General features: G+C 39.2%; 1 protein-coding gene across 1 annotated transcript in view; it reads right to left on the bottom strand.

The window, feature by feature from the left end:
• The window catches only part of LOC150082442 (transcription initiation factor TFIID subunit 4B-like), a 341,032-nt gene that overhangs the window by 53,221 nt on the left and 261,106 nt on the right, over positions 1-26,705 (bottom strand). The window contains exons 12-14 of the mRNA XM_090377748.1: positions 14,540-14,709; positions 6,840-6,970; positions 408-533 (exon numbers count right to left, since the gene is read on the bottom strand). Coding sequence (XP_090233874.1) covers positions 408-533; positions 6,840-6,970; positions 14,540-14,709 — 427 coding nt within the window. The remainder of the gene's footprint in view (positions 1-407; positions 534-6,839; positions 6,971-14,539; positions 14,710-26,705) is intronic.

The following is a 26,705-nucleotide window of genomic DNA, read 5'->3' as shown; positions in this document are numbered from 1 at the left end:
ACAGAACTTACTAACAGGGGGAAGCTATATTTGTGATGGATACCAAGAAAGGTTAGAGATTTATTAAGTTAATCCACATAAAGAAAAGTACTGTTGTCTGCAAATCTTGCTCATGATGAGCATAGTCGAAACATTCTTTCCTTGTGGTAGGTAAGTTGGATAAGGATTTAAGTTAACTATAAACTATAATACAGTACTGAACAACTGCTCTGGTCTCTTCAGTGCTAGTCAGTTTTAAGCATGAGACATTCTTATTGGTAGGTCATTAAAGAAAATGATGATAAACTAGCATACTTTTCAAGGTTAAAAAACCTTGAAAAGGTTTAAGCACAAAATGGCAAACTTGAACAGGAGAATAAAATATTTAAAATATAGTTATTTAGTCATAAATAAGCAAACCCATTAACCTTTGCTGCTCGAAGTAGTATCTCTCTTTCTTGCTCCTCGTGCCTCTTTTTTTCTAATTTGTCTAATTCTTCAAGGAACTTTATCTGGCCTTTAACATCATGTGACACTTCAAACCTTGAATCATTCTGCAAGTATTCCAGAAAATAGGAATTAATTCTGCATAATGTTAAAAGAAATGAAAAAATACAATATAGTAAATAGCAATAATCACTGTTATGATGAGATTTACTCCTGATATTAGCAAACTAGTCATATGTCATAGTTTATGATTATGAACAACAATTAACATAATCTTTTTTAAAAAGTTATTTAGAAACTTTTATAAAAGGTTATTTAATCATGAAAATCAGAGGCTGAGGAGTCCAGTTGCAGAATCTGGAGAAGAAATAATACTCCGCTCATAACATGTTATACTTTGTTCTTTTTTGCAACTAATTATATACCTCATTCATTCTTTCCAACATTAGTTGCCAAACTCTGCAGTTTACACTTTCTAAGCATTTATTGCTCCTATCAATATGATTGCTCTTCAACGAATCCCCTGTAGTTTTTGGTGTGGTCTCCATCATACCTGTATACAATATTCCAAGGGTGGCTTCATCATTATCTTATATAAGGGAATAGTTACATCATGCCATTTTCCCAACCATATTTGTAAAAAGTTCAAAATCCCTAGAAGCAACATAGCCTGGCTCTGGCCACCTCCCCCTCCACAACTGTACAAAAATCTTCAAATCAACAGCAAATTCTTCCAGTTTCCTATGTATTCCCTCAACAATTTCATTAAGGAAGGTCAGTTAATGAATATTGAAAACAGTAAGGGTCTTAACATTGAACTAGCTGAAACGAATACAGAGAAGGGCAACCAGATTGGTGAAGAGAATAAAAGAGGTTCTCTTACCAAGAAAGGCTTCAGTTCTGTAAACTGTTTGAGGTGTTTAAGGCATTGAATGGATTGGGCAAGCTCAATGCTGATGGAATTCATCCTCTTGCTCAGGACCACACACAAGGGAGCACATATTTAAAGTGAGGCAGAATGGTTGCAGAATAGACGTGTTGTGGAAGTTTGCCTTTAGCCAGTTGGGGTTGATTGCTGTAACACACTTCCACCTGTTGTTTGGAAGTTGTTAGCTTAAATAAATTCAAGGAAGAACTAGAAAAACCTATTCGAGGGAATTAATAGGTGAAATGGGAGGGATCTTTTTCTTTTTTTTTGCTGATGCTGCATATGCTTGCTTTCGTGCTAATGCTAACTCTGAGGTTCAGTGCTGAGTAATTGAAGACGTGTGTAAAAGCTACACTTTGACTTTATTTTATATTTATGTCCCTTTCTAAATCAATTGGAAAATATCACCACGCTCTGTTCATTAGTGCCAGACAATTAATCAAGCTCTTACATGTTACCTTTAAAGTTAAACAAAGAGTGGTATTAGTAATGGCAAATGATACAAGGAAGCAAATACAATTATGTAACATCATCAAAAAACAAAAAATTACTGGACTGCTTGGGTCATGAGCACAGCCTCATTAATTTCTGCAATGCTCATGGCACTGTCAACTTTTCAAGTTTAATAGCAAAATTGTGATATTTAGAATTAGCAGTGGCATATGATGCAAGAAAGCAAGCTTATGCAGCACAAACAAAAAAAAAAAAAAAAAAATCCACAAATTTCCACTTCCCATTTACCTATCAATTCACTCCAAAAGTTTGTCCAGCTCTTCCTTGAATTTATTTAAGCTGTCAAATTCCACAATGTCACATGGAAGTTTGTAACAGCAATCGACCACTCGGTGGATAAAGGCAAATTTCCACAAAATTTTTCTGCAAATTGTCATTCCTCAATTTGAATTTATGCTCCCTCAAGTGTGTAATCTGAGCAAGAGGAAGAATCCCAACAGCACCGAGTTTGCTCAAACCATTCAAAGCCTTATGCACTTCAGTCAGATCACCTCACAGGTGCCTAGTCTCGAGACTCTGCAATTTGCAGAACTTAAGCCTTTCTTGATAAGAGCAAACCTTTGTTCCTCTCACCAATCTCGTTCCAGCAGCTCTACATCCTTCCTAAAATGAGGCCTCCAGCCCTGTATGCAGTACTCAAGGTATGGTTCCCGTATATCATTGATGAGACCACATGAGCTGCTCTGGAAGCCTGTCTGCACTGCTGTGAAAACTTCATATCTGATGGCACAATTATCGCCAGGCCTTTTTCATTCCCCATTAACCTGAGCATAGTACCATACAGTTGGTACATTATACTGAGTGGACAGAAATCATGGGGATATCTACCTAGTAACGGGTAGGGCCACCTTTCATCTGGATAAGAGCCCTCACACGGTGAGGCATTGAGTCCACTAGTTCAAGAAAGCGTTCCACAGGTATTTCCATACATGCTTGCTGCACTGCTGTTCATAATTCCGTTGCATTCTTGGGAGGAGGATCCAAAGCTCAAACGAACCTTCCCACAGCATCCCAAAGATGCTCCACAGGGTTCGTGTCCAGTGAACAGGGAGGCCATTTCATGGTTATAAAATCTGCGGAATTCTCATTGAATTATGTTCTAGTCAGCATGGCTCTGTGGGCAGGTATACTGTCCTGCTGGAAGAGTTCATTGCCCTGGGGGTGCACGATATGTGGATGCAGATGGTCTGCAAGGATGGACACGTAATCTGGACTGTTCAGAGATGAACACGCCCCAAACCATTACCGACCGTCCACCTGCCTGAACAGTTCCTTGTTGACAAGATGGGTGCATAACTTTGTGCGGTTTCTGCCAGATACACATCCTCCCGTCTGCTCGAAATAACCGGAAAAAGGACTTATCGGACCACGTTACCCGTTTCCAACCATCCAAGATCCAGTGCCGATGTTCTTCTGTCCAGTTGAGGTGCAGAGTCCTGTATCGTGGTGTTAGCAATGGGACTCTGGTGGCTCCCATAACCTATTACGGCTAATGGTCCCCTGATGGTCTTGGTGGAGATGTTTCTAGCATCTCCCTCGTTGAAGTCGGCAGTGATTTGTGCCACTATCGCTCTCTGGTTGGCTGAAACAATGCAAGACAGACGACGGCCAAGTTCACCCACCACCACCTTTCTCCCTCCACAGTGCTGTCCACGATGAGATGTTATTCCGGAAATGGTGTATTTCTGATACACCCTTGATTTCGTCTTTCAGGGATAGTGCAATTTCTGTACCACCTCCGTGATATGAGTGACCCATGTGTCGGGCACCAACTATCATCTCTCTTACAAAGTTGGTTAACTCATGACGTTTATCCATAATGACATTGAATTATCATCTACGTGAATGCAGTGTACCTATATACCTGCCAAGCGGCAGGTTCATTCACATCGTGTTGCCCAGGAACTCCATGAATTCTGTCCTTTCAGTGCACTCTGATGTTACTGATATCCAAATGCAGTACTTTGCATTTGTCAATTTAAACTTTGGTTGCCACCTCTCAGCCCACCTGCCCAACTTTTCTGAAACCTGTTGCAGTAGCGTAGTGTCATTACTGTCATTAACAACCTTGCAAACCTTTGAATCATCTGCAAAAATTAGACACCATCAATATCATTGATAATTATAGTAAACAATAATGGTCCCAACACAGAACCCTAAGGGACTCCACTAGTAACATTAGTCCACAACGAGCAGCATCCATTGATTACCACTCTCTGTCTTCTCCCACTCAACACTCCATTTATCCATACCAGCAACTTTCCCTTAATGCCATACTGATCAATTTGTACAGCAGCCTTTATATGCAACAGTATCAAAAGCTTTCCTGATATCCAAAGTATATGATATCAAAATTATTTTCTGCATCCAGTTCCTTTGTGACCACTTTGTAGTATCCAATCAAATCGGTCAGGCAAGATTTCCCCTTAGCAAACCCATGCTGCATCTGAACTATAACTGCAGTCTTCTCTAGATGATCCTGCGTTGCTTCTTTAATCAGTGGCTCCATTACTTTCCCCAGAAATAATATAAACTAATAAGACTGTAATTACTTGTGTGCCGACCGGGCTAGCCGAGTGGGTAAAGTACCTGCCCGGCAACCCAAAGGTCACGGGTTCGATTCCCGCCTCGGGCTTGGATCAAAGTACTGCAAAAACCTTGGGAGGTGCAATATGGCCACAGAAGCCGATGCGCCAACAACTACCAAATCAAAAAAAAAAAAAAAAAAATTACTTGTGTCACCCTTTTGATGCCCCTTTGTGGATAAATTTGAACTTTAACAGTCCATGGGGACCTCCTCAGAATGTAAGAATCTCATAATTATGGCTAAGAGTTTGCTTACTTTCTTTGCTGCCCCCCCACCCCACCCCTTAATATAACTAGATAGATCCTATTCATCCCAGGTGCCTAACTTTAACAATTCCTCCTCCTCTTTCCTCTCAGTTATTACAAAGTCATTTAGCTCCCTATTAGAGTTTGATAAATTTCTGGTCTCCACTGTACAGAATTCCTCACGAGTGGATGTAGATGCAAAATAGTAATTCAGTTTGTTAGTTATCTGATTCATTCCCTTCCTTCTAGAGTAGAGTGGCGCATTATAGCCTTAGCTGCTCATGTGCCATAAAAACCAAAACCAAACCAACCATAGAGTTCATATAAGTAAAGAAGTCTTTGCTGTTTTTCTTTGCATCCTTTGCCAAAGATTTTTCATAATCTGCCTTCACTTGCCTAACCTCCTTTGTTCGCCTAGCCTCCTTCAGTTGCCTAAACTCATCTCTAATATCCCAACAATATCTTCCTTTGATGTCTTGAGCAGCACTCCAAATTCATCAAATTTATTTACTGTACTCCTAGCATTGGTGTACATGCAACTGTTCTTACTCTTAGTTACCCGCACACAGCCAAAGTATTTATTGTTCTATGATAACTCCCACCAAGTCTAGAAATCCCCAGCCCTTGCTTTCTGGGATGCTGCTGATTCCAGTAGAAGCAATGTAAGAATCTCTGCTTGTAGCCATTGTTAATCTATTAGTCTGTATATCCCCCAAGCTAGTAGTTTTCTGACCCACCTAATGCTGTCTAGATAGCTGATGCTATCGAGGCAGCATTACGTGCGTAAGAAATGAGGACTCTAGGAGCCTTTCTCAATCTGTCCAGGGCCGAATTGTCTGGACAGAATGGCAGACAATTGCAAATTTAACCCTAACTCGTGACTTTTTTCAATGTTGACCTGTACTTGTTAAGTAAGTCTGCAGGTCTCCTACTCTTATTGTTGTAAACATTAGTCCTAATGTTTACAACAATATCACCTTTTGTGCCCTTAAAAGATATCTGCTGTACAAAGTCATCAACTTTTGCCCCTGGCAGACATACCCTGGTCCTATTTCACCTATCTGTTTTGCACAATACATTTCCCATTTCCCTAACAACAGAGTCAGTGAGAACGATTAGTTCCTGTGGGACCAGCACATTCTGTCTTGGGAATTGCTGCTGTGTTGCCTGATGATCAAGTGTAAGCTCTGGCATTGATGTGGGTGGCTGAGAGCTTGATGGAACCCCCAATTTAAATCCTCCAAGGGCATTCGCCTTGTTCACCTGTTCGTCAAGCTCTCATAAAGGCCCATAACAATGCTGAGTTGGTGCCTAACATCCTCAAGCTTCTAAGATCGAGCACATACAAAGACATCCCTACAAATTCAGCACTCTGTGTGAAGTGAGCAAGTGAATTAATGAAATCAAAGCTGAACCAAAAACACTGGGTTTGGATGCGCAGTTAATTTAGATCACAAACATGGATTTGTTTAACCATTTAGTAGGCATTATTTAGTATTTTAACAACCAAAATTAAAAATAAAATTTAAATTAAAATAGTTATTTGAAATATGTGAGGGTGAATTTTATTATTCTTACAGTATGGTCCTCCAGAGTGTCACTTCTTATTTTTAACTGGGAAATTGAAAAGGTGATAAAAAAATATTTTATATCTCTGTGTCTGTGATCAAAATTAACTGCACATCAAAACCCACAGTTTTCGGTTAAACTTTGATTTCATTAACTCACTTGCTCACTTCAAATCACAGGGTGCTGGATTTGTAATAGTCAGAATAAAGAATAAAATTTTAATTTTAAGATATTTCTTGCCCTTTCTCCAAAATACCAAAAGATAACTAGCATATTACAATATAGTTGCAGGCAACTTTTTTGCATGCCTGATAAAAGGTAATAATAGGTATTACAACATTTAGAGGAAATACACTAAATTTTAATGAAAATATAATATAAAAATATATTTTAATAGTCACTGAAAGTTCAATGAGCAACAAATTTCAGTAAAATTATGGATATGGTTTACTAACTGTCCTGAGTTAGACGACGTGATCAAAGGTAAAGTTTTATGGTCCCACTGTTTTATATAGAGCAACACTGAAAACCACACACAAAATGCTCTCGCATGTTTGTGCATTAGACTAACCTTAATATTTTCCAGTCGATGTTCAGCAACAACTCCAAGTTTCTCTACAATGGTTTTTAACCTTTCTTGGGCAGCATGTGAAACCAATGATATAACATCCCCTGACACATCCTCTAGGCCATGTCGTGTGGCTATGTGAAGAAGAGAGAAAAGAAAACATTATGGTATTTTTAATTAACAAATTAAATACCTGTTTTATATGAGGAGTGGTACAAAAGTAATGCCTCCTATTTTTTCCTACAACTAATGCTTTTTACCTCAATTAATTCTCAATTATTAATAAATACACTGTTATTTTTCCACAAAGTCACCATCATTTTCTATGCACTTCTGCCATCTCTGAGTTGGACACTATTCCAATCCTGTAAAAGTCCTTATTCTTGCACTGGAGGGCTTTGCGAACACTGTGCTCGAGCTGGTCTCGTCTGCAAAGGGTTCTACAGAGTGCAACCTTCAGAGGGCCAAAGAGATGATAGTCAGAAGGGGCAAGATCCGGGCTATGAGAGGGGGTGTGGAAGAACAGTGAACCCTAGTTTCGCAATGGCCTCCATTGTGCAGTGTCATGGAGAAGAAAAACCTTAAGGTTTTTGTCTGGCTGAACTCTACAGATGCAGGCTATCAACATTTTCAATGTTTCCATATATTGATCTGAGTCTATTGTGGTGCTGTACTCCAAGAAGTACACAAGAAAGACCCCATCTTTGTCCCAAACATTGTCATCATGCTTTACTGACAGAAGGCTATCCTTTGAACTTCTTGTGTGGTGAATTTTGATGGTGCCACTCCATAGACTGTCTCTTCATTTCAGAGTCATAATGGTGGACCCAGGTTTTATCACCTATGACTATGTGTGAAAGAAAAACCTCTCCTTCACTCTCATAGTGGTAGAGAAGTTCATACAGATGACTTTCCAGGCTTCATTGTGCTCATGTGTCAGCATTTACGGGACCCACCGGGTGCAAACCTTGTTGTAGCCTAGTTCCTTTATGATGGTTATCACAGCAGGTTTCCTACTGCGTTACACAATTTGCACGTTGTGATGTAGAGGTCCTCATTGATCAGCATGTCAATCTGGCTCTTGCTGCCCACTGTCACTGATGTTACTTGCTGGCCATTTTGGGGTTTGTCAATAATGTCACCTTTCGCACTCTTCAAGCATCTTACCCAACATCTAATTTACATCTCCAGTATTGTCACCATAAACATTTCTGAGATGTATATGGATTTCAATAGGAGTCACTTCTTAATTGGTAAGAAATTCATTCACCACTGTTTGCTTGATACGTATATCTGTAACATCCACCATTTTGAACTATCTGTGTGCAGCACTCATAAGACTGATCATAGTGCCACTCAGTATGAAACTAGAGACCTCTAGTGACCACTCAGTGACAGGCAAAATTATCTACAGTACATTTGAGAGAGAAAAAATTAGGAGGCATTACTTTCGTACCGGTCCTCGTAGATAAATATGCATGCCTCGTCTAAATTTTATTATTTTTTCTGGAGTTATAAAAAGATGAAATATAAAAATTAATATTAATTATAATAATCATAATAATAATCAAAGAGTAAAAATGGTGAACATCTTTCAGTGAAAACAATAACAAAAGCAGCACTGCAAAAATAGCAGACAACTGGGCAAGGACCATTAAAAATTGTCAAAACATCAAATTCACATTGGCATGAATGTGACATGGAATCTGGTCGAGAAGTTGGAACATTTCTGGGGAAATGAAAGCACACCTTCTTTTGAAGACCATTCAGTACTTTGTGAAATACAAAAGGGGTGGCATATTGCTTTAAGGCAGACACGTTACTAGGTTAACTGCTGAAGCTGAGGCAAGTACAATATACGTCGATGAGCCAAAACATTATGACCACCTACCTAATATGATGTTGGTCCTCCACATGCAGCCAAAACAGCTCGTACCCGGCGAGGCACGGATGCTACAAGATTTCTAAATGTTTTGTGGTATCTGGTACCAACACGTAACCAGCAAACCCTTTAACTCCTGTAAAGTCTGTGGTTGAGATGCTGCAGATCGGAGTTGCTGTTCCAACACAAACCACAGATGCTTGATGTCTAGGGAATTTGGAAGATAGGGCAATACCTGGAAGTCTTCCTTATGTTCCATGAACCAGCCTCGAACAATTCGGGTGGTAAGACCAATGCCACGAAAGGTGTACCTGGTCAGGATTATGATGTTTAGGTAGGTTGTAGATGTCAGAGTGCCCGGCACATGGATGACTGGACCCAGGGTATCCCAGCAGAACATTGCCCAAAGCATGACACCGCCATCACTTCCCCAGGTAAACAACGCACACTTACCTGGCCGTCCACATGGTGCAACAGGAAATGTGATTAATCGGACCAGACGACCTTCTTCCAATCACTCAAGGTTCAGTTTCGATGCTCGCGTGCCCATTGTAGGCGCTGTTGCTGGTGAACCATGGCTAGTATGGACACTTGGAGCGGCCTGTGGCTATGCAGCTCCATTTTCAGTTGGGTTTGATGTACTGTGTGTTGTGACACGTTACTCCCATCACTCCTCTGACTACTTTCGGTAGATACTAATCATGGCTGACCGTGAGCATCCCACCAGCCGTGCCGTTTCGGATATGCTCTGACCCAGTCTTCTGGCCACTGCAATTTGGCATTTGTGTCAAACTCGCTTAACATGGGAAAGGCAGCTTAAATCCGCTGCCTTTCCCATCTGAAGAACATCTGCCTTTTCCATCAGCTCAGTATCAGGTGTTTTTTATACTGTGTTCCGTTCCGCGCACGCGCTGTAGTTGCTTCGATTTGCACAACAATCGCTGGTCATAATGTTTTGGCTCATTGGTGTACATTACCTAGTATATTGCACGATATACTAGGTAATGTTACATTGTATGATGTACAATGTAATATGTGTTTTACTCTTCTAAAAAGAAGTGATGAAACAAAATGAATTGCAATTTCAGTAGAAATTAGAATTTAATAAATCATTTTTAAGAACGCTATCTTAAGAATGCATAATGTGCTTGTTGTCTTTGCCACATCCATCTGTCTGCATGTAACAATTTAAATTTGGACTATTCAAAAAATATTTGTTGAGTCATTCTAAATTTCATTAAAATCAGACCAACAGAGCTCTGGCCATTATTATCATTATTTTTTTTCATCTTCATGTAATAACTTGACCCAGTGGATAGATTTTGACAAAATTTTATATTTGGGCCTTTAAAAAAGATTTTTTGAGCCATTCCAAATTTTGTTAAAATTCAACTAATGGAAATCAGTCTATTATTTTTCTCTGTCAATTCATCTGCACATAACCTCAACTCCTAGTGAATAAATTTTCATATTTCCCTCTTTTAGAACTATTTGTCAAGCCTTCCCAAATTTTATTAGAATTAGACCAATAGAAATGCTGAAATTATTTCTTTTTTTTTTTTTTTTTTCATATATATCATATCTGGCTATCCATATACCATATAATGTAACTGAAGTACTGGATATTATGTTTATTGTCATGCACTAGTTGGGGGAATGAATAAGCAATGTGGTAGTAGAGCAGAAACAAAATTTCCTCAGTTCACACATAAAAGTTATTGCTTTTTGCTCTTTTTTTTTGTTATAAATCATAAATTATTACTATTTGTTAATGCACCTGAAATGTAATGCACTGCATACATTAACTAACTTGTTCTTTTCTGTTAACATTATCTACAAAATAATATATTTTTACAAATTGTGTAAGGATAGAAATTCTTGCAGTGGGAAATGAGATATAATATTAAGTCCAGATTCCTTTGTCATTCACAATCAATATTTTTCCAATCATCATCAGCCATTTTCAACCCACTGCAGGATGAATTTCAATCCACTCCAGAAACTTTCCAGTTCCTTCTGTTTTGTGAAATGGCCATCCATTTACTACCCACAAACTCATGAATTTCATCTGTCCATCTCCGCAGTTGTCTTCCAGGTTTTCTTCTGGCTCCTCTTGGGTACCATTCTGTTATTTTCTTAGTCCATCTGTCATGTCTTCGAGCTATGTATCCTGCCCAAGACCATTTTAGTTCTTTAGTTTTGATAAGAATGTCCTTTACTTGAGTTTGCTGCCTAATCATGTGTTTCTCTTCTTATCTAACAGTCTGATTCCCAATAGAAAGCAAGTGTATGAAAGCTTATGCAGCATCAGCCAAAAAAAAAAAAAAAAAAATCACACCATTCCCTCCAAATGACTGTCCAGTTCCTCCTTAAATTTATTCAACCTATCAACTTCCACAACGACAGATGGAAGTTTGTTCCAGCAATTAACCACCCGCTGGCTAAAGGCAAATTTCCGCACGTCTATTCTACATCTGTCTTTTTTTTAATTTGAATTTATGCCCCCTTAGGTTCGTAATCTGAACAAGTGGAAGGATCCCATCAGAATTCAGCGTGCTCAACCCATTCAAGGCCTTATACACCTCAATCAGATCAACGCGCAGGTGCCTAGCCTCCAGCCACTGCAATTTGCAGAACTTAAGCCTCTCTTGGTAAGAGGATCCCTTCATTCCCCTCACCAATCTTGTTGCCCTTCTCTGTACACGCTCAAGTAACTCTACATCCTTCCTAAAATGAGGCCTCCAGATCGGTACGCAGTACTCAAGGCGTGGCCTGACCATTGCCTTATACAGAGGGACAATCACCTCCTTTTATATGATATATAGCAAAATTCCTATATATCATTGACAAAACCCCATGACCTGCCCTGGCAGCCTGTCTGCATTGCTCAGAAAACTTCATATTTGACTCGGCTTCTCTTCCATTCTTTTGGTGAGTGCCCAAGTTTCACTTCCATAAGTCATGGTGGGGAGTATACATTGGTTCATTATTTTACGTTTCAGACAAACTGGGATATTGCTCTTCAGTATGTGACTATATTTCCTGAATGCTACCATCCAAAATTTTTCCAATACTGAATTTTTATATATTATGCATGCATTTAATAACCAATTTTTTTTCTTGCTTTTATGTTGCTTGCCTTCCATGCTTACTTCTTACGCATTGTTTAAATGAAAGCTAATTACGATGAAATTAGCTAATTTTAATTTATTTAATTTCTTTACCTTTTTGTTTGCAGAACAAAATCACTTGCAATTTTAGACATATCTGATTCTCTAATTTAACTCAGAGTATGAAATAATCAGCCATTATTCACTAGATCTTCTTTTCTCCAATGGATATTCTTATGCCTAAATACCTTCCGAACATTTAGCATTACAATTTATTATTAGAGCAGATTTAATTATCATTTGCAAATATTGAGTTCTCTGAACTTATATCGTGTTATGTGGAATGTTATTATTAACAAATTAAATTTGTTTGATTGGTACACATTCTACTAGAATCCTAGTAGAATCCTAGAATGTTAATTTAATGGAGGACTTATTTTCCCTTTAGAATGTTAAACAATATTATAAATATTATGAAATAAAACTCACAATACAATACTCATTTGTTATAAGCAGGCCTCAACAGATCTGTTGAATATTTAAATGTCACTGCTGTTGGGGAGCAGGTGTGCAGAGTTATCCTTAATTAAAAGAAGTCTTCTAGACTTTTTTTTTAATTAAGGAAACTTGAGTCACGTTATAATATTAAAATACCAGTATTTCATTGATTGTTAGCGATAACTTCACATAATGCTAACTTCCCAAAGCAGCAGATATCAGTGGATGGTCTGTTAACTTGACTGGTTCATATTTTACCAGAAGTCTACTGTTCAGTTAATGGAAGTCTACTTTCAGTGTCATAAAAACTGTGAAAATTTAAAGCTTTTAAATTTATTTACATGATTAACTTTTATTTATTTATATTAAGCTAATTATAAATGATATCTTAACTATTACCAGCAACACCAACGCAAACACAAATCTAAAGAACAATACAAGAGAAGAAAAACTACTAATAGGGAGTGACCCGATAAACTAATACTAGATCACTCCCCAAGTTATAAACATCACCTTGACCATTACACAATAAGAGTGTCCTTTTAAGCATGAATTAAAGGATTTCATCCCTACGAGAAGAATTTCAGTGACATGAACTGAGTGAACTCTGATATCAGAAGGTTTAAAACCGTAATCCAACCAAGGAAAAATAAGAATAGAAATCTAGGTCATCCCGTTTCAAATTCTTTTAATGCCAAACAATATTTGGCTGAGATTGGCCATGAGAGAAAGGCTCCATTGGAGAAAAGACCATCACCAATTTGTGACCACACCATGTACTTTAAAGGGTTGTTCATGAGAAAAGGATCAAGAGTAGTGGGAGTGTTGTTAAGATTGTATGGTATTCTGGTAAGTAAATAAACAATCTGTGTTGCATTAATAAGTGCAAAAGCCTCAGCATTTTGACCAGTTGGGTCTGCGTGAATAGAAAATTGAAGCTAGCTGGAGTTGTGAACATTAAAATTGCAAAGAAAAATTTCCTCACTGTTAGGAAAGTTGGACTGGAGAAAGTAGAATTTCAAAGTGGAGTTGTGTGGCAACCATAGAGGCAACAGATGAATCTGACAGAATGGGGTAGAGAGATATTAAGCCATAGAAGAGATGAAATTTAAAAGAGAAGAATCCAAATTTTTAAGTCTGTTATAAGAAATAACAAAGCAGACATGCACAAGTACCATCTTTGAAGTGAAAGGAATTGTACACTGAATAATTAGGACAAACAAGATAAGCAGTGGTTGAGGTAACCAACAATTAAAATTCTGTTAGAAAAAAAAATAAGGGCGACTTGACAGACTGCATGTGGAAATGGACACCACTGAGATCGGAACTGAGACGAAGTATATTTGTGAAATGAATGAGGATGTACTTGGGAGTTTGATTTTTTTTTTTTGCAGATAAGTTTGTTCTATTAGTTTAACTATTCATTATGTATTCAGAAATAAAGTAAAAAGGGGGTGGGGAGACTTTCTCTTCATTCACTATCTGGTAGAGTAGCTGCTCTGGATGCCTGCTAGAATTACCAATAGTCCAGTGTACTATCTAGCTACCAACCTGTGAACGTGAACACTGTTTTAGAGCAGCATCCTCGAAATGTAAGGAAGATTGGATCTTTCCATGATGCCTATCATAATCTCAAAAGACACTAATCATATTGCAAGATTGAAGAGATGGGTTTGCCCCACCTGTATACACTACTCACCATATTCAAATTCCACATTACTTATGTCTTGTTGGCATTGTGTTTATGATATTTCTATTTCATCTACATTTGTTGACTTAGCTGGTATTTCAAATTCATCAAATTTGTTTGCTATACTCCTAAATGAATGTACAAGCAAGGAAATATGCAATTCTACAATAATCCAAATATTTGCTTCTCCTATGACGATCCCTACTGGGGTCGTCATAGGAGATGGTTTGTAGAGAGCTAAATGCAAACTGAACTAGCATTCTCGTTATATACACCAGTTTTTTTGATCTCTCAGGTACAATGACAGGATTCAAAACTTAATGAAAAAGATCACTTCAGTTTATCAGTTTATGATATTGGTGAGGTGGTTACCTGTTTGTAACCTATTTAACTTAATAAAGTTAATATACAGATATTTCATGTGAATCATAATGAATAACCATGTTCCTTTTCTAATCATATTTTTTAATAATTTATTATCAGCAAAGATATATATATATAAATAACAGATAAACCTAATTACCTATTGCATTAATTCGCCTCTGTAGTGCCAATGTGAAAAAGTTTTCATCCCTACAAGACCTTATCTGTGTCCCTACAATATCTGCATTTGTTGCAAGTATCCTCTGGCTCTCCTCTGCTAGGTTAACACCACCCATTGCTGCTACATCATTAATGTCATCATCGTCCCTGCTACACAGATAAAAAAAAAGGTTTGGTAAAATTTATAATCTACCATGATTATATAACTTTTAGTAAAATAATAAAGGAAGATAATATTCAATCAATGTTGGAAAAATCATCCCTGATTTTTCCATTAACTGGACGCAAATTTTCAAATAAAGAGACAAAAGAAATGAAAATGAAATTTTCATTATTTATATTATGTGCTGCCATGGCAGTAAATTCAGGGATTATTACTAATTCTGAGTACAATAAGGCATATTGGCTGTCATGTATAACTGGAAAAATGAGACACAGCAGCACAGTTCACAGTGACACATGCATCTAAAAGTGCAATGAAGTTTTTTCATTTTCTTTCAGTGGAGGATGCTATTCTAGAGCAGTGGTTCCCAACCTTTTTTGACTAGCGAACCCCTTTCAACATATTTATAATGTGAACCACTAAGCCTATATTCTCTGAAATTGTATAATATTTCTGAATTTTTATTATAAAATATTTCCAGTACTACATTTCTATAAGCGACATTGTATAATAATAAAGGCACCTCCATAGCCAGGTGGGAAGGAGCAGTAGTGCGTAGCACATGCTTCTTGATTAGACCGGGGTTCGAGCCCGTCACCACCAAATACGGAGGATGCAGCCAGGTCAGGGAATGACCACTGCATATCCCATAGCAATATGGCCTTAGTTGCTAATGCTCCTAAAAACCAAAGAACATAACAGCATAATAATAAAAATTATTATTAAGTATTATTTATACTTTGTAAAATAGTTATTAATAAGTCCAAACTAGATTTCGAACAGGCTAAGAGTAGAACACTTGCTTTTGTCCAAATGGTACCTGAGCATTCTGGCTTCTTGCCAAAGCTATTGGCTGCAATGTTTGCCCATCTCTGTTCCCACCTCTGACAAAATCAGATGGTTCTGTGCCACATCAGCGAAAGATATGGCTGACCTGCTAGCATGCTATTTTTCTTCCAACTCACGTATTGATGATCTTGGTAAATCACCTCAAACCATTCCCAGCACACTCCATTCAATGCCTCCTGTGGGCTTCCATCAGAAGGATTTTGATGAATCTGATGCTAAGAAAACTCAAGGTACTGATGGTATTTCTCCACTTGTTCTCTAAACCTGCGCGCTTCTGAACTTACTCCTGTTTTGTGTCGTCTTTTTTCACTTTTTTATTCCAAAGGTGTTTTTTCTTCTGCTTGGAAATTTGCTCATATCTAGTCAGTTCCTGAAAAGAGTGACAAATCCCTTCCATCCAATTATTGTCCCATTGCGGTAACTTCTACTACTTTCCAAAGTAATGGAGAAATCAATTAAACATCAACTCTTAAAACTATCTGGAAATTAGCATTAACATTAGTAGAGGCATTTGATGCAAGAAAGCAAGCTTATGCAGCTTCAGCCAAAAAAAAAAAAAAAAAAACCACGTCCACTTCACCCCTCTGTTCATTTGAAATACCTGTTCAGCTTAGCCTTAAACTTATTTAGGCTATCAACTTCCACGAAAAGGGATGGAAGTCTGTTCCACCAACCAACCAACTACCTGCTGGCTAAAGGCAAATTTCCACACGTCTATCCTACATCTGTCTTTCCTCAATTTGAATTTATGCCCTCTCAGGTGATTATTCTGAGCAAGAGGAAGAATCCCATCAGCACTGAGCATGCTCAAACCATTCAAGGCTTTGTACACCTCTATCAGATCACCTCGCTGGTGCCTAGTCTCCAGACACTGTAATTCGCAAAACCTAAGCCTTTCTTCGTAAGAGCACCCCTTTGTTCCATTCACTAATCTTGTTGCTCTTCTCTGTACTCCTTCCAGCAGCTCTACATCCTTCTTGAAATGAGGCCTCCAGGCCTGTATACAGTACTCTAGGTGTGGCCTGACCATTGCCTTATACAAGGGAATAATCACCTCCTTATCCCTGCTAGAAAAATTCCTATATATCATTGACAATACACCATGAGCTACTCTTGCAGCCCGTCTGCACTGCTCAGAGAACTTCATATCTGCCTGCACAACCACCCCCAGGTCCCTTTCATTCTCTACCACTGTCAGTGTAGTACCACAGAGTTGATACGTTGCTCTGGGGTTGCTGTTTCCCATATGTAGTACTTTACATTTGTCAATGTTAAACTTCATTTGCCACCTCTCAGCCCATCTGCTCAACCTTTCCAGATCCTGTTGCAGCAGCATAGTGTCAGTAGTGTCCTTGACAACCCTGCCAACCTTCGTATCGTCTGCAAACTTGGACATTAAGCTTGATATACCATCATCAATATCATTTATAAATACAGAAAACAATAAAGGACCCAATACTGAACCCTGAGGGACTCCACTAATAACATTAGTCCACGATGAGCAGTGTCCATTAATTACCACTCTCTGTCTTCTCCCCCTCAACCACCCCTTTATCCATAGCAGCAATTTGCCTCCAATGCCACACTACTCCAATTTGTGCAGCAGTCTTCCATGTGCAATAGTATCAAAAGCCTTTCTAAGATCCAAGTATATAATATCAAAGTTATTGCCTGCATCCAGTTCTTTTGTGACTGCATCATAGTATCCAATCAAATTGGTCAGGCAAGACTTCCCCTTAACAAAACCATGCTGTGTCCGAGCTATAACTGAAGTCTTGTCTAGATAATCCTGCAGTGCTTCTTTAACCAGTGCCTCCATTAATTTTCCAGGAACAGAAGTTAAACTCACAGGTCTATAATTACTTGTGTCAGCCTTTAATCCTCCCTTGTGAATTGGGGTCACATTTGCACATCTCTAGTCCATGGGTACCTCCCCTGAGTCCAAGGAAGCTCTCATAATTATGGCTAAGGGTTTGCTTACTTCCTTTGCTGCCTCCTTTAATATAACTGGATAGATCCCATCCACCCCAGGTGCCTTTCTTGTGTTTATCTTCAACAATTTCTCCTCCACTTTACTCTCAGTTATTACAAGATTCTCTAGCTTACTGCCAGAGTTGAATTCACCTCTGGCATTCCCCTCGCTGAATAACTCCTCATGTGTGAATGTCGATGCAAAATATTCATTTAGTTTGTTAGCTACCTGAGCAGGATCATCAACAGTTGACCCATCGATATCAAGTGGACCAATCTGATTCATCCCCTTCCTTCTAGAATCTTTCATGTGATCAACAATTGCAAGTATGGATTCCATCAGTGTCATTCCACTGGTCATATTCTGGCTTATGTTACCCATCTATAGATAAATTCAATGGAAAAGTTTGGTGAAACTCAACCCATTTCTCTTGACATTTGTGTTTGGCATAAAGGTCTTCTAAATAAGCTTCCATTCTATGTTTTGCCAGCTGTTCTTTGTAACATGGTATCCAGTTAACCACTCACTGCACGTGAGGGCAGACGACTCTGTCTTCTAACTTGTCCACTAATGCTGGTGGACAAGTTAGAAGACAGAGTATTACTACCACAAGGTTCAGTTCTTTCTCCCACTCTTTTTCCCTTATATATTAATGACTTTCTTCCATTGATCGGAAATCCTATCCATAGTTTTGCTGATGATAGCACATTGCATTGCACCTTCCAGTTTGACCTGCTTAAACAGCTTCAACTTCTCGAGTATCCGCCAAATACTTAAATGCTGTCCTCCAGATAATTCTCCAGTGGGGCAAAGATAACTTAATTTCATTCCCTCTAAAACTCAGTCCTGTCATATCTTGCAAAAGGATTCTTCTGTTCCTATACTTATCTTCGATGATGCTCCAATTTCTAGGCAAGATCTTGAGGATTACACTGATTTCTAATCTCTCTTGGTATAAAGCATATTACAAATATTGCTTCCTTTGCACCTAATAAACTGGGTTTTTTCTTTCGCTCTCGGAGTCACTTTTCTTCCAAACAGTTGTTGACTCTTTAGAAATCGCAAATCCGCCCTACCATAGAATATTGTTCCTACATCTGGGACGGTGCCCCCAAAACCTCTCTCAGGCTTCTAGATTCCATTCAAAAGAGGGCAGTTAGGCTAATCGATGTCCCATCTCTAACAGAGTCTCTCCACTCTCTGTCTCTTAGACTTTGCTTCTGTTGTAGTCACCTTTACGAAAACAAAAATCCTTCCCTTTACCCTTGATGGTAGTTACATCTTTAAGTAAATTCCACATCAGTACACTGCGATCACTGTCACCTAGTGGTTCCTTTATCTGCAAATTCTTAATGCATGAATAATTACTGCTGATAATCAGATCAAGAGTATTACTGCCTCTAGTTGCCCCTCGAACTTATTGCTGTAGAAAACACTCCAATAAATCCACAAATGTGTTGCTAGCTTGCGTGTGACCTACCCACAAGTTCCAGTCTATATCTGGGAAGTTAAAATCGCCCATTACAAGACATTTTGATTTACTGACCCACTCTATTTCTCTGCACAATTGTTCGCTGTACTAATCAGAGTCATTAAGCCTATAACACCCTTCTACTCTCATTTCCCCTTTTCCAGTGCTTATGCCACACCAAACTGATTCAACATTGCACTGTCCACCAATATCAACTGGATGCACTTCCTTAGATTTTGTGTGCTTCTTAACTAACAGCATAACACATCCTCCCTTCCTACCCTGTCTATCCTTTCTGTACACATAGTACTCCCCAAATTCCAATTCTGCACTGCTTATATCTGTGTGACACCATGTCTCTGATATCCCAACAATATCTGCCTTTAATGTCTAGATCAGCACTTCAAATTTATCAAATTTATTTACTATACTTCTAGCACTGGTGTACATGCAAGTATACATTCATCTGTTCTTACCCTTAGCTACCCTAACACAGCCCATGTATTTACTTGTTCCACTCCCAGCAGCTCTCTTGAAATCCCCAGCAACCTGGTCTCTAGGCTGTTACTAATTTGAATAGAAGCAGTGCAATAATCACTTCGCTTCTGGCTGTGGCTATCGTTACTCTTTTAGTCTGTAAATCTCCCCCATCTAACACTGCCTCAATAGCATCAGCAAATATTCTTGCACTCTTTCTATTTAAGTGTATCCCATCCCTGTAGAAGCTGTCTCTCTCTTCTGTTAGCAAGCACCCACACTGAAAAAAAATTCTACTCCATGAGCCTTGCACTATCTCTCTAGGGCTGAATTAATTGATAAGGCTCTCTTCATTTACTCTCACCTATTGTGTTTGGGCAGAATTGCAGACACTTTCAAATTTAACCCTAACTCGCAACTTTTTTTCAACATTGGACTGTATGTTGGACTGTACATTGTTTTGCTTTAATGAAGGATTGTTATGGACAAAGTGCTTTTCAAAGCTGCAGTACAAATATCAGCCATTACCACTGCGAAAGATATTTGGGATTATAGAAAGCACTAGAGCATTTTTAACAATATATATATCATAACCTCGCCAAAATAGAAGTCAAACTTACTGGGCTATAACTGACCACTGCATTTTGGCTCCTCTCACATGGACTGGGGGAGACACTTGCACTTCAGGGAATAATTCCTGAATCTAGTGATCTCATTAAATCACTAATGGTTGGATGTATATCATCTGCCCCTGGCACTTTATACTGCACATTCTGTATCTTTCAGTCTTTTCGGAGAGGGAGAGAGAGAGAGATGCTTTTCTGATATCATTAACACTCATTTCTCGTTTCACAGTGGTTCGACTAAGCTTCATTATATGATTAAATCAGTTTCGCTCTGAGCAACAGTAATTTGATATTAATAAGCTTCATTATTTTCCCAATGATACTAATGTGGTTTCAAAAGTAAAGTTTGAAAAACAAGTGTTCAAATCAGCTTGAACTGCCATTTCAGCTAAACTCCTGAATGTACTACCTTTTTCATCTTGTAAGAGGTTTATTAAATTTACTTCTTTCCTTTCTTGCATTTAAATTCAAGTATAATTCATTTCCTTGCTTTTAGCTCTCTTCATCTCTTCAATTTTTCATAGTAAATTTTTGAAAGTTACTCATCTTTAATTATCCCATGTCTTTTTTTCCCTTCTTTTGATCAATTAAATTGTGGGATCAGCCGATGTTACCAACATCGAATTCTAAATGGGAAGCCTTCAGGGACTTAATCTTGGAGGATATTAGGCTTTTCATACCAACTAAGAAATGCTGTTCAAGGTTCGGGCCTAAATGGATGTCAGATGAATTAATGAGGCTCATGGCAGAGAAGAAAAATGTATGGGATGAATATAAATTATCAGGTGACACAGAAGCCTATGGCAGATATAAGCTTGTCTGTAATCAAGTCACAAAGAAGGTTAGGCAGCCGAAGGCAAATTACGAGAAATCTTTGGCAAAGGATGCAAAGATAAACAGCAGATTTCTCTACTTAGGTAATTTCTCGGAGGAAATGGATGAATCAGATTGGACCACTTAACACAGATGGGTTGACTACTGATGATCATGCTCTGGTAGCTGATAAATTGAATGAGTATTTTGCATCTACATTCACACATGAGGAGTTATTCAATGAGGGGAATACTAGAAGTTTATCAAACTCTAACAGGGAGCTAAGTGATTTTGTAATAACTGAGAGCAAAGTGGAGAAGAAATTGTTGAAGTTAAACATAAGGAAGTCACCTGGGGTGGACAGGATGTATCCAGTTATATTAAAGGAGGCAGCAAAGGAAGTAAGCAAACCATTAGCCATAATTATGAGAGCTTCCTTGGACTCAGGTGAGGTCCCCATAGACTGGAGGTGTGCAAATATATCGCCAATTCACAAAGGGGGTTCAAAAAGTGACACAAGTAACTATAGACCTTAGTTTAACTTGTGTTCCAGGGAAAATAATGGAGTCACTGGTTAAAGAAGCATGGCAGGATCATCTAGACAAGACTGCAGTAATAATTAAGACACAGCATGGGTTTGTTAAAGGGAGGTCTTGTCTGACCAATTTGATTGGATACTATGATGTAGTCACAAAGGAACTGAATGTCAAAAATAATTTTGATATCTTATACTTGGATTTCAGGAAAGCTTTTGAAACTGTTGCTCAAGGAAGATTGCTGTACAAATTGGAGAGGTATGGCATTAAGGATAAGTTGCTACGATGGATAAGGGAAGGTTGAGTGGGAAAAAAAACCACGTAGCAAAAAAAGTTGCTACGATGGATAAAGGAATGGTTGAGTGGGAGAAAAAAAAAAAAAAAAACCCCACTTCAACTTCACCCCTCTGTTCGTTCGAAATACCTGTCCAGCTGAGCCTTAAACTTATTTAGGCTATCAACTTCCACAACAAGGGATGGAATTCTGTTCCGCTAACCAACCACCCGCTGGCTAAAGTCAAATTTCCGCACATCTATCCTACATCTGTCTTTCCTCAATTTGAATTTATGCCCTCTCAGGTGATTATTCTGAGCAAGAGGAAGAATCCCATCAGCATTGAGCATGCTCAAACCATTCAAGGCTTTATACACCTCTATCAGATCACCTCGCTGGCGCCTAGTCTCCATAAACTGTAATTTGCAAAACTTAAGCCTTTCTTCGTAAGAGCATCCCTTTGTTCCATTCATTAATCTTGTTGCCCTTCTCTGTACTCGTTCCAGCAGCTCTACATCCTTCTTGAAATGAGACCTCCAGACCTGTATACAGTACTCTAGGTGTGGTAATCAATAGACAAATGTTATTTGGTAATCAATGGACAAATGTTATTAGAGAAGTTCCCAGGGTTCAGTGCTGGGCCCATTGTTTTGTGTATTCATCAATGATATTGATGAAGGTATATCAGGATTAATGTCCAAGTTTGCAGATGATACAAAGGTTGGCAGGGTTGCTACTCCAACTTGATCTAGATAAGTTGGGCAAATGGGTTGAGAAGTGGCAACTGAAGTTTAACATTGACAAATGCAAAGTATTGAATATGGGTAGCAATAACCCAGGTGTGGTACTACACTCAGGGAAGTGGAAAGTGAAAAAGACCTGGGGGTAATTGTGCAGTCAAATATGGAGTTTGCTGAGCAGTGCAGACAGACTGCCAGGGTAGGTCAAGGAGTCTTGTCAATGATATATAGGAATTTTGCTAGCAAACCAAAAGGACTGCAGATCAAAACCTCATGATGAAGTCATGAGGTTTAGGTCTGCAACAACTGCAGTCCTAGTCTGGTGCATTCACCAGCACAAATGAGTACAATGCAGAGCATGGACAGAGAGGACATTCCATCTTCAGATTGGAAGCAGCAATTCCCAAAGTCAAAGGGAGGTAGAATTAAGACTTCACGCTCCACGGAAGACAAAATTCTTGACTGATTAGCTGCTTGAGGTTGGAAATCCAGAATGAAAACAGAGTAATCACGATGACAGCTGATGTCAGGCTTCCATAAACCATCAGAGGTATGGTAGTGGGGCTCCACAAGAACTGTCCAGTCTTTCTCTGTCAGTCGATTTACAACAATGTTGATGATAGCATCATGTCAGCAAATACGGGTGCCGTGTGTTCTGTGGCAATGCTGAGAGATATGGGCTAGGGACTCACATGAACTGCAGCCTGCCCAGCAGTTCTTCAAAGTAGCCTGACTACAAGAAGTATGGGCAAGCATAGGAAGGGCATCGAGACGAGTACCATCACTGATCCAACGATGTTGAGAACGGACAGAATGTGAACCAGAGAAGGCCTGACAATCTTAAGGGCTATGTAGGATAGAACACCACTGACTCTTAAGACTGACTCTTACCTATGAGCAGAGAAGTTTGTCAAATATATTTTTTAAGGGCAGGAATACCGAGGGGAGTTTGTTGTTTGTTATTTGGGTCTTAAGAGCATTAGCTATGAGTAGAGTAGAACTAAGGCCATATTGCTCCGGGATATGCGGTGGTCATCCCCTGACCTTTCCGCATCCTCTGTATTTGGTGGTGACGGGCTTGAACCCCGGTCTAATCAAGAAGCGTGTGCTATGCACTGCTGCTCCTTCCCACCTGGCTACGGAGGCACCTACCGAGGGGAGCTTGAATGATGGGCAAAGATGAGTGTTGGAGACCTAGAAGATGCTTGCTTTCGAAAAGGAGAACTGACCAATGGAGTGAAGGAATTCCGCGGCCATCAGCATGGAAGAATGTAGGGACACCTTTAGGCAGCTGCAGCCATGAGCAAATAGCAGCCTTAACTTGGAGGTCTAGATGATTGAGCACCCCAGAACTCCTTCCTAAAACAAAATGATGGTACAGATAAAGGAAGAGAAATGATTTCAGAATAAAAAGATGTTGCTGAGGTTTCAACGGAGCTTTGCAAAGACGACCCAAGTAGACGCGAAGATCAAAAGAAGTGGACTTACGACCCTCAGAAGAAAATTCTATACCAAGATACCACATAGATGAAATATCACCAGAGAGAGAGAGAGAGAGAGAGAGAGAGAGAGAGAGAGAGAGAGAGAGAGAGAGAGAGAAAGAGAGAGAGAGAGAGAAAGAAAGAGAGAGAGAGAGAGAGAGCCTTATTCTCAACCTTTACTCTACCAGATGAAACCAACGAATGAGTCCGTGACTTAGATCGATTTATAGCAGGACCACGTGATTAGAACTGATTAGAGATTTTCAGAAGATGATCCAGACATATTGGAGTAGAGGCAATTAGGAACAAATCATCAGAAAAAGCCATAGTATTAATTTTTAAATCTTGAAGATCAAAGTCAATATAAGATGGAAGCGACTGAAGCAAAACATCCATGAAGCATTGACAAGAAACGGAGAGAGTGGATCACCCTGGCGAACACCCTGAGATTGGTGAAGCATCTAGACTGTAAAAGTGCAGTCGCAGCCAAGTGGTTAGGAGCGTGAGTGCAGTAGCACACCTTCTTTGAGTGGACTGGGAGTTAAGCCAGTGAATTTTAAATATGATCAACATTTGTATTGATTGATTTATTGTAAACTCCACTGACCTAGTGGTCGTGCCAGAGTATAAACAAGATTTTTTTTTTAAATGAGCAAGGAAAGCCTTTACGAGTTAAAGCCCTAATGACAGCAGAAAAGGAAATCTGATCGAAGGCCTTTTGCAAGTCAACAGATGCCAAATGGAGCAATTCCATCTTGGAATGAGACTCTGACAAAAAGGTGGATAAAAGAAAGACATTTTCAGCACAACTGTCGGCTGGCTGGTTGTCCATTTTGATCACCTCCGCTGGTGATCAAAATGGACAACAGTTTGAATATGCCAAACCCGACCTTATGATAGATGCGAAGGAGAACTGAAAAAAAAAAAAAAAAAAAAAAAAAAAGTAATAGGGTGGAAGTCGCCAGGTGACGAAGGATTATTCTTTTTAGGAATCAGAATAGCATAAGCAGACAGAAGGGAATATGGAAGAGATTCAGACCACAAGAAAATATGGAAAAGATCAATCAAAACTTAACTGGCAAACTGATGCCAACAAGCTGGAATGACATCAGGGATGGTGCTGGCAGAAACGGACGGCATGGCAGCCGGAGAGATCGGCTGATAGAGGGAGGATTGGAGATTAGCACCTGCAGAATCAGCAACTGGGGGTACAAAAAACTGAAGTCCAAAAAGCACAGATGTCATCGGTGGCCAGGGAAGACGGAAAGTCCAAATGGCATGGGAAACACCTCTTGCAGTTCTTGGCACAGAGGGACTGGATCTTGGCAAATTCCTGCTTACGGAGAATCTTCTTGATTATCACCAGGATAACGTACAGACTTGTTCTGACAGAAGAGCATAGTTTTGATGAAGTGGTCCAGCTCAGCAAAACACAGACAGCAATTAATAGCATCAGACAAACTCTTAAGGATATGCTGATCATGAGAAGAGACAGGAGTTTCAGACAGTGACAAAACTATGTCATCAAGGAGACCTTTTTTAAACTCAATTGACTGAGAAGAGATCCCAAATTAATCAGAATTAGAGACTGTAGGAAAGAGATCAATAGAACCTGACTCTAAAGGAATTGAATAAATTTCTTGATTTCATTACTGAGATCAAGAAATTGAGTACCTTGAGAGAAGATTTTGCAGCAACCTGTATATCCGGAAAAATAGACTCCTTAGGTGAAACAGAAATAGATGGCAAGGTATCACAACTGCCATCAATTTGGGGGAGGAAGAGAGAGAGAGGGGCCAAGTGAAAACAATTCAATAGTTGAGGAAGGAAGACTAGGCATTGGAAAAGAAGACAAGAATTGACGAGCCACAAGCCTCAGGGACAGAGGGAGGGGAGGTGTAAGAAGGACAAGAAGCACCCATCAACAAAGGTTGATGGGTGCTTTAATAGTGCAGTAAAGAAAAGCCTGATTGATGTTGGAAGAATTGCTTGCTTGAAGAAAGTTCAGCTTGAGCAAGACAAAACCTTTACACCAGATTACGGACAATCTGACGATTAGCCTCAGATGGATGGGTCCAACAAAAGTGGACCCCAAGACCAGATTTTGTGGTGAAGGAATTAAGACAAACACCACAAGACCAATGTCGCGAAGGAAGAACACATGCAGGCAAACCAACAGCTGTGACAGAGGAGGTTGAACTGGAATGCAGTGGGCCAGATAACTCTGCATAAGAGACACAGAGTTGACCTCAATTTCACCTTAATTTTCAAACCGCAATCCAGGAAAACTGGTCAGGGGTGGTAGCCCCAAACAGCTCAAAGTGTGTACCACTTTAGCCAGGCCAAAACCTGCCCAGCCCACTCCATGGAGGTATGGTGCTCCACATGTGTCTGATGTCATTAGACAAGAAATACCTGATCCCAACCATAATCCCTTTTCTGCAGTTAAAGCCTTGATTCCCCCCTTCTCCAGAAAAATGAAATATCTTTGGATAATACACATTTTATGATATTATGTTGACTTCGTGCTGTAAATTCTTGAACTATTATATTTTTGATACAGCTTGGATCCTTAGAACTAGGTAAAAGATATTTGGCCCTCTTGTCCTTTTTCTAATGTGTTGATATAAATAGCAGTCACCAATATGGCCCAAGAAACTACTCCTGCTACTATCTTGCATGTCCATGATTTCCAGTCTATAAGAGGGAAATTAAAATCATTCATAATGATGCTACACTCTTGT

This window comes from Mastigoproctus giganteus, chromosome 7, assembly GCF_048544385.1.
Source record: "Mastigoproctus giganteus isolate SK-2022 chromosome 7, ASM4854438v1, whole genome shotgun sequence".
Lineage (NCBI taxonomy): Eukaryota > Metazoa > Arthropoda > Arachnida > Uropygi > Thelyphonidae > Mastigoproctus > Mastigoproctus giganteus.
Note: the sequence above shows the minus strand (reverse complement) of the source record. Positions and strands in the feature narration are given on the sequence as shown.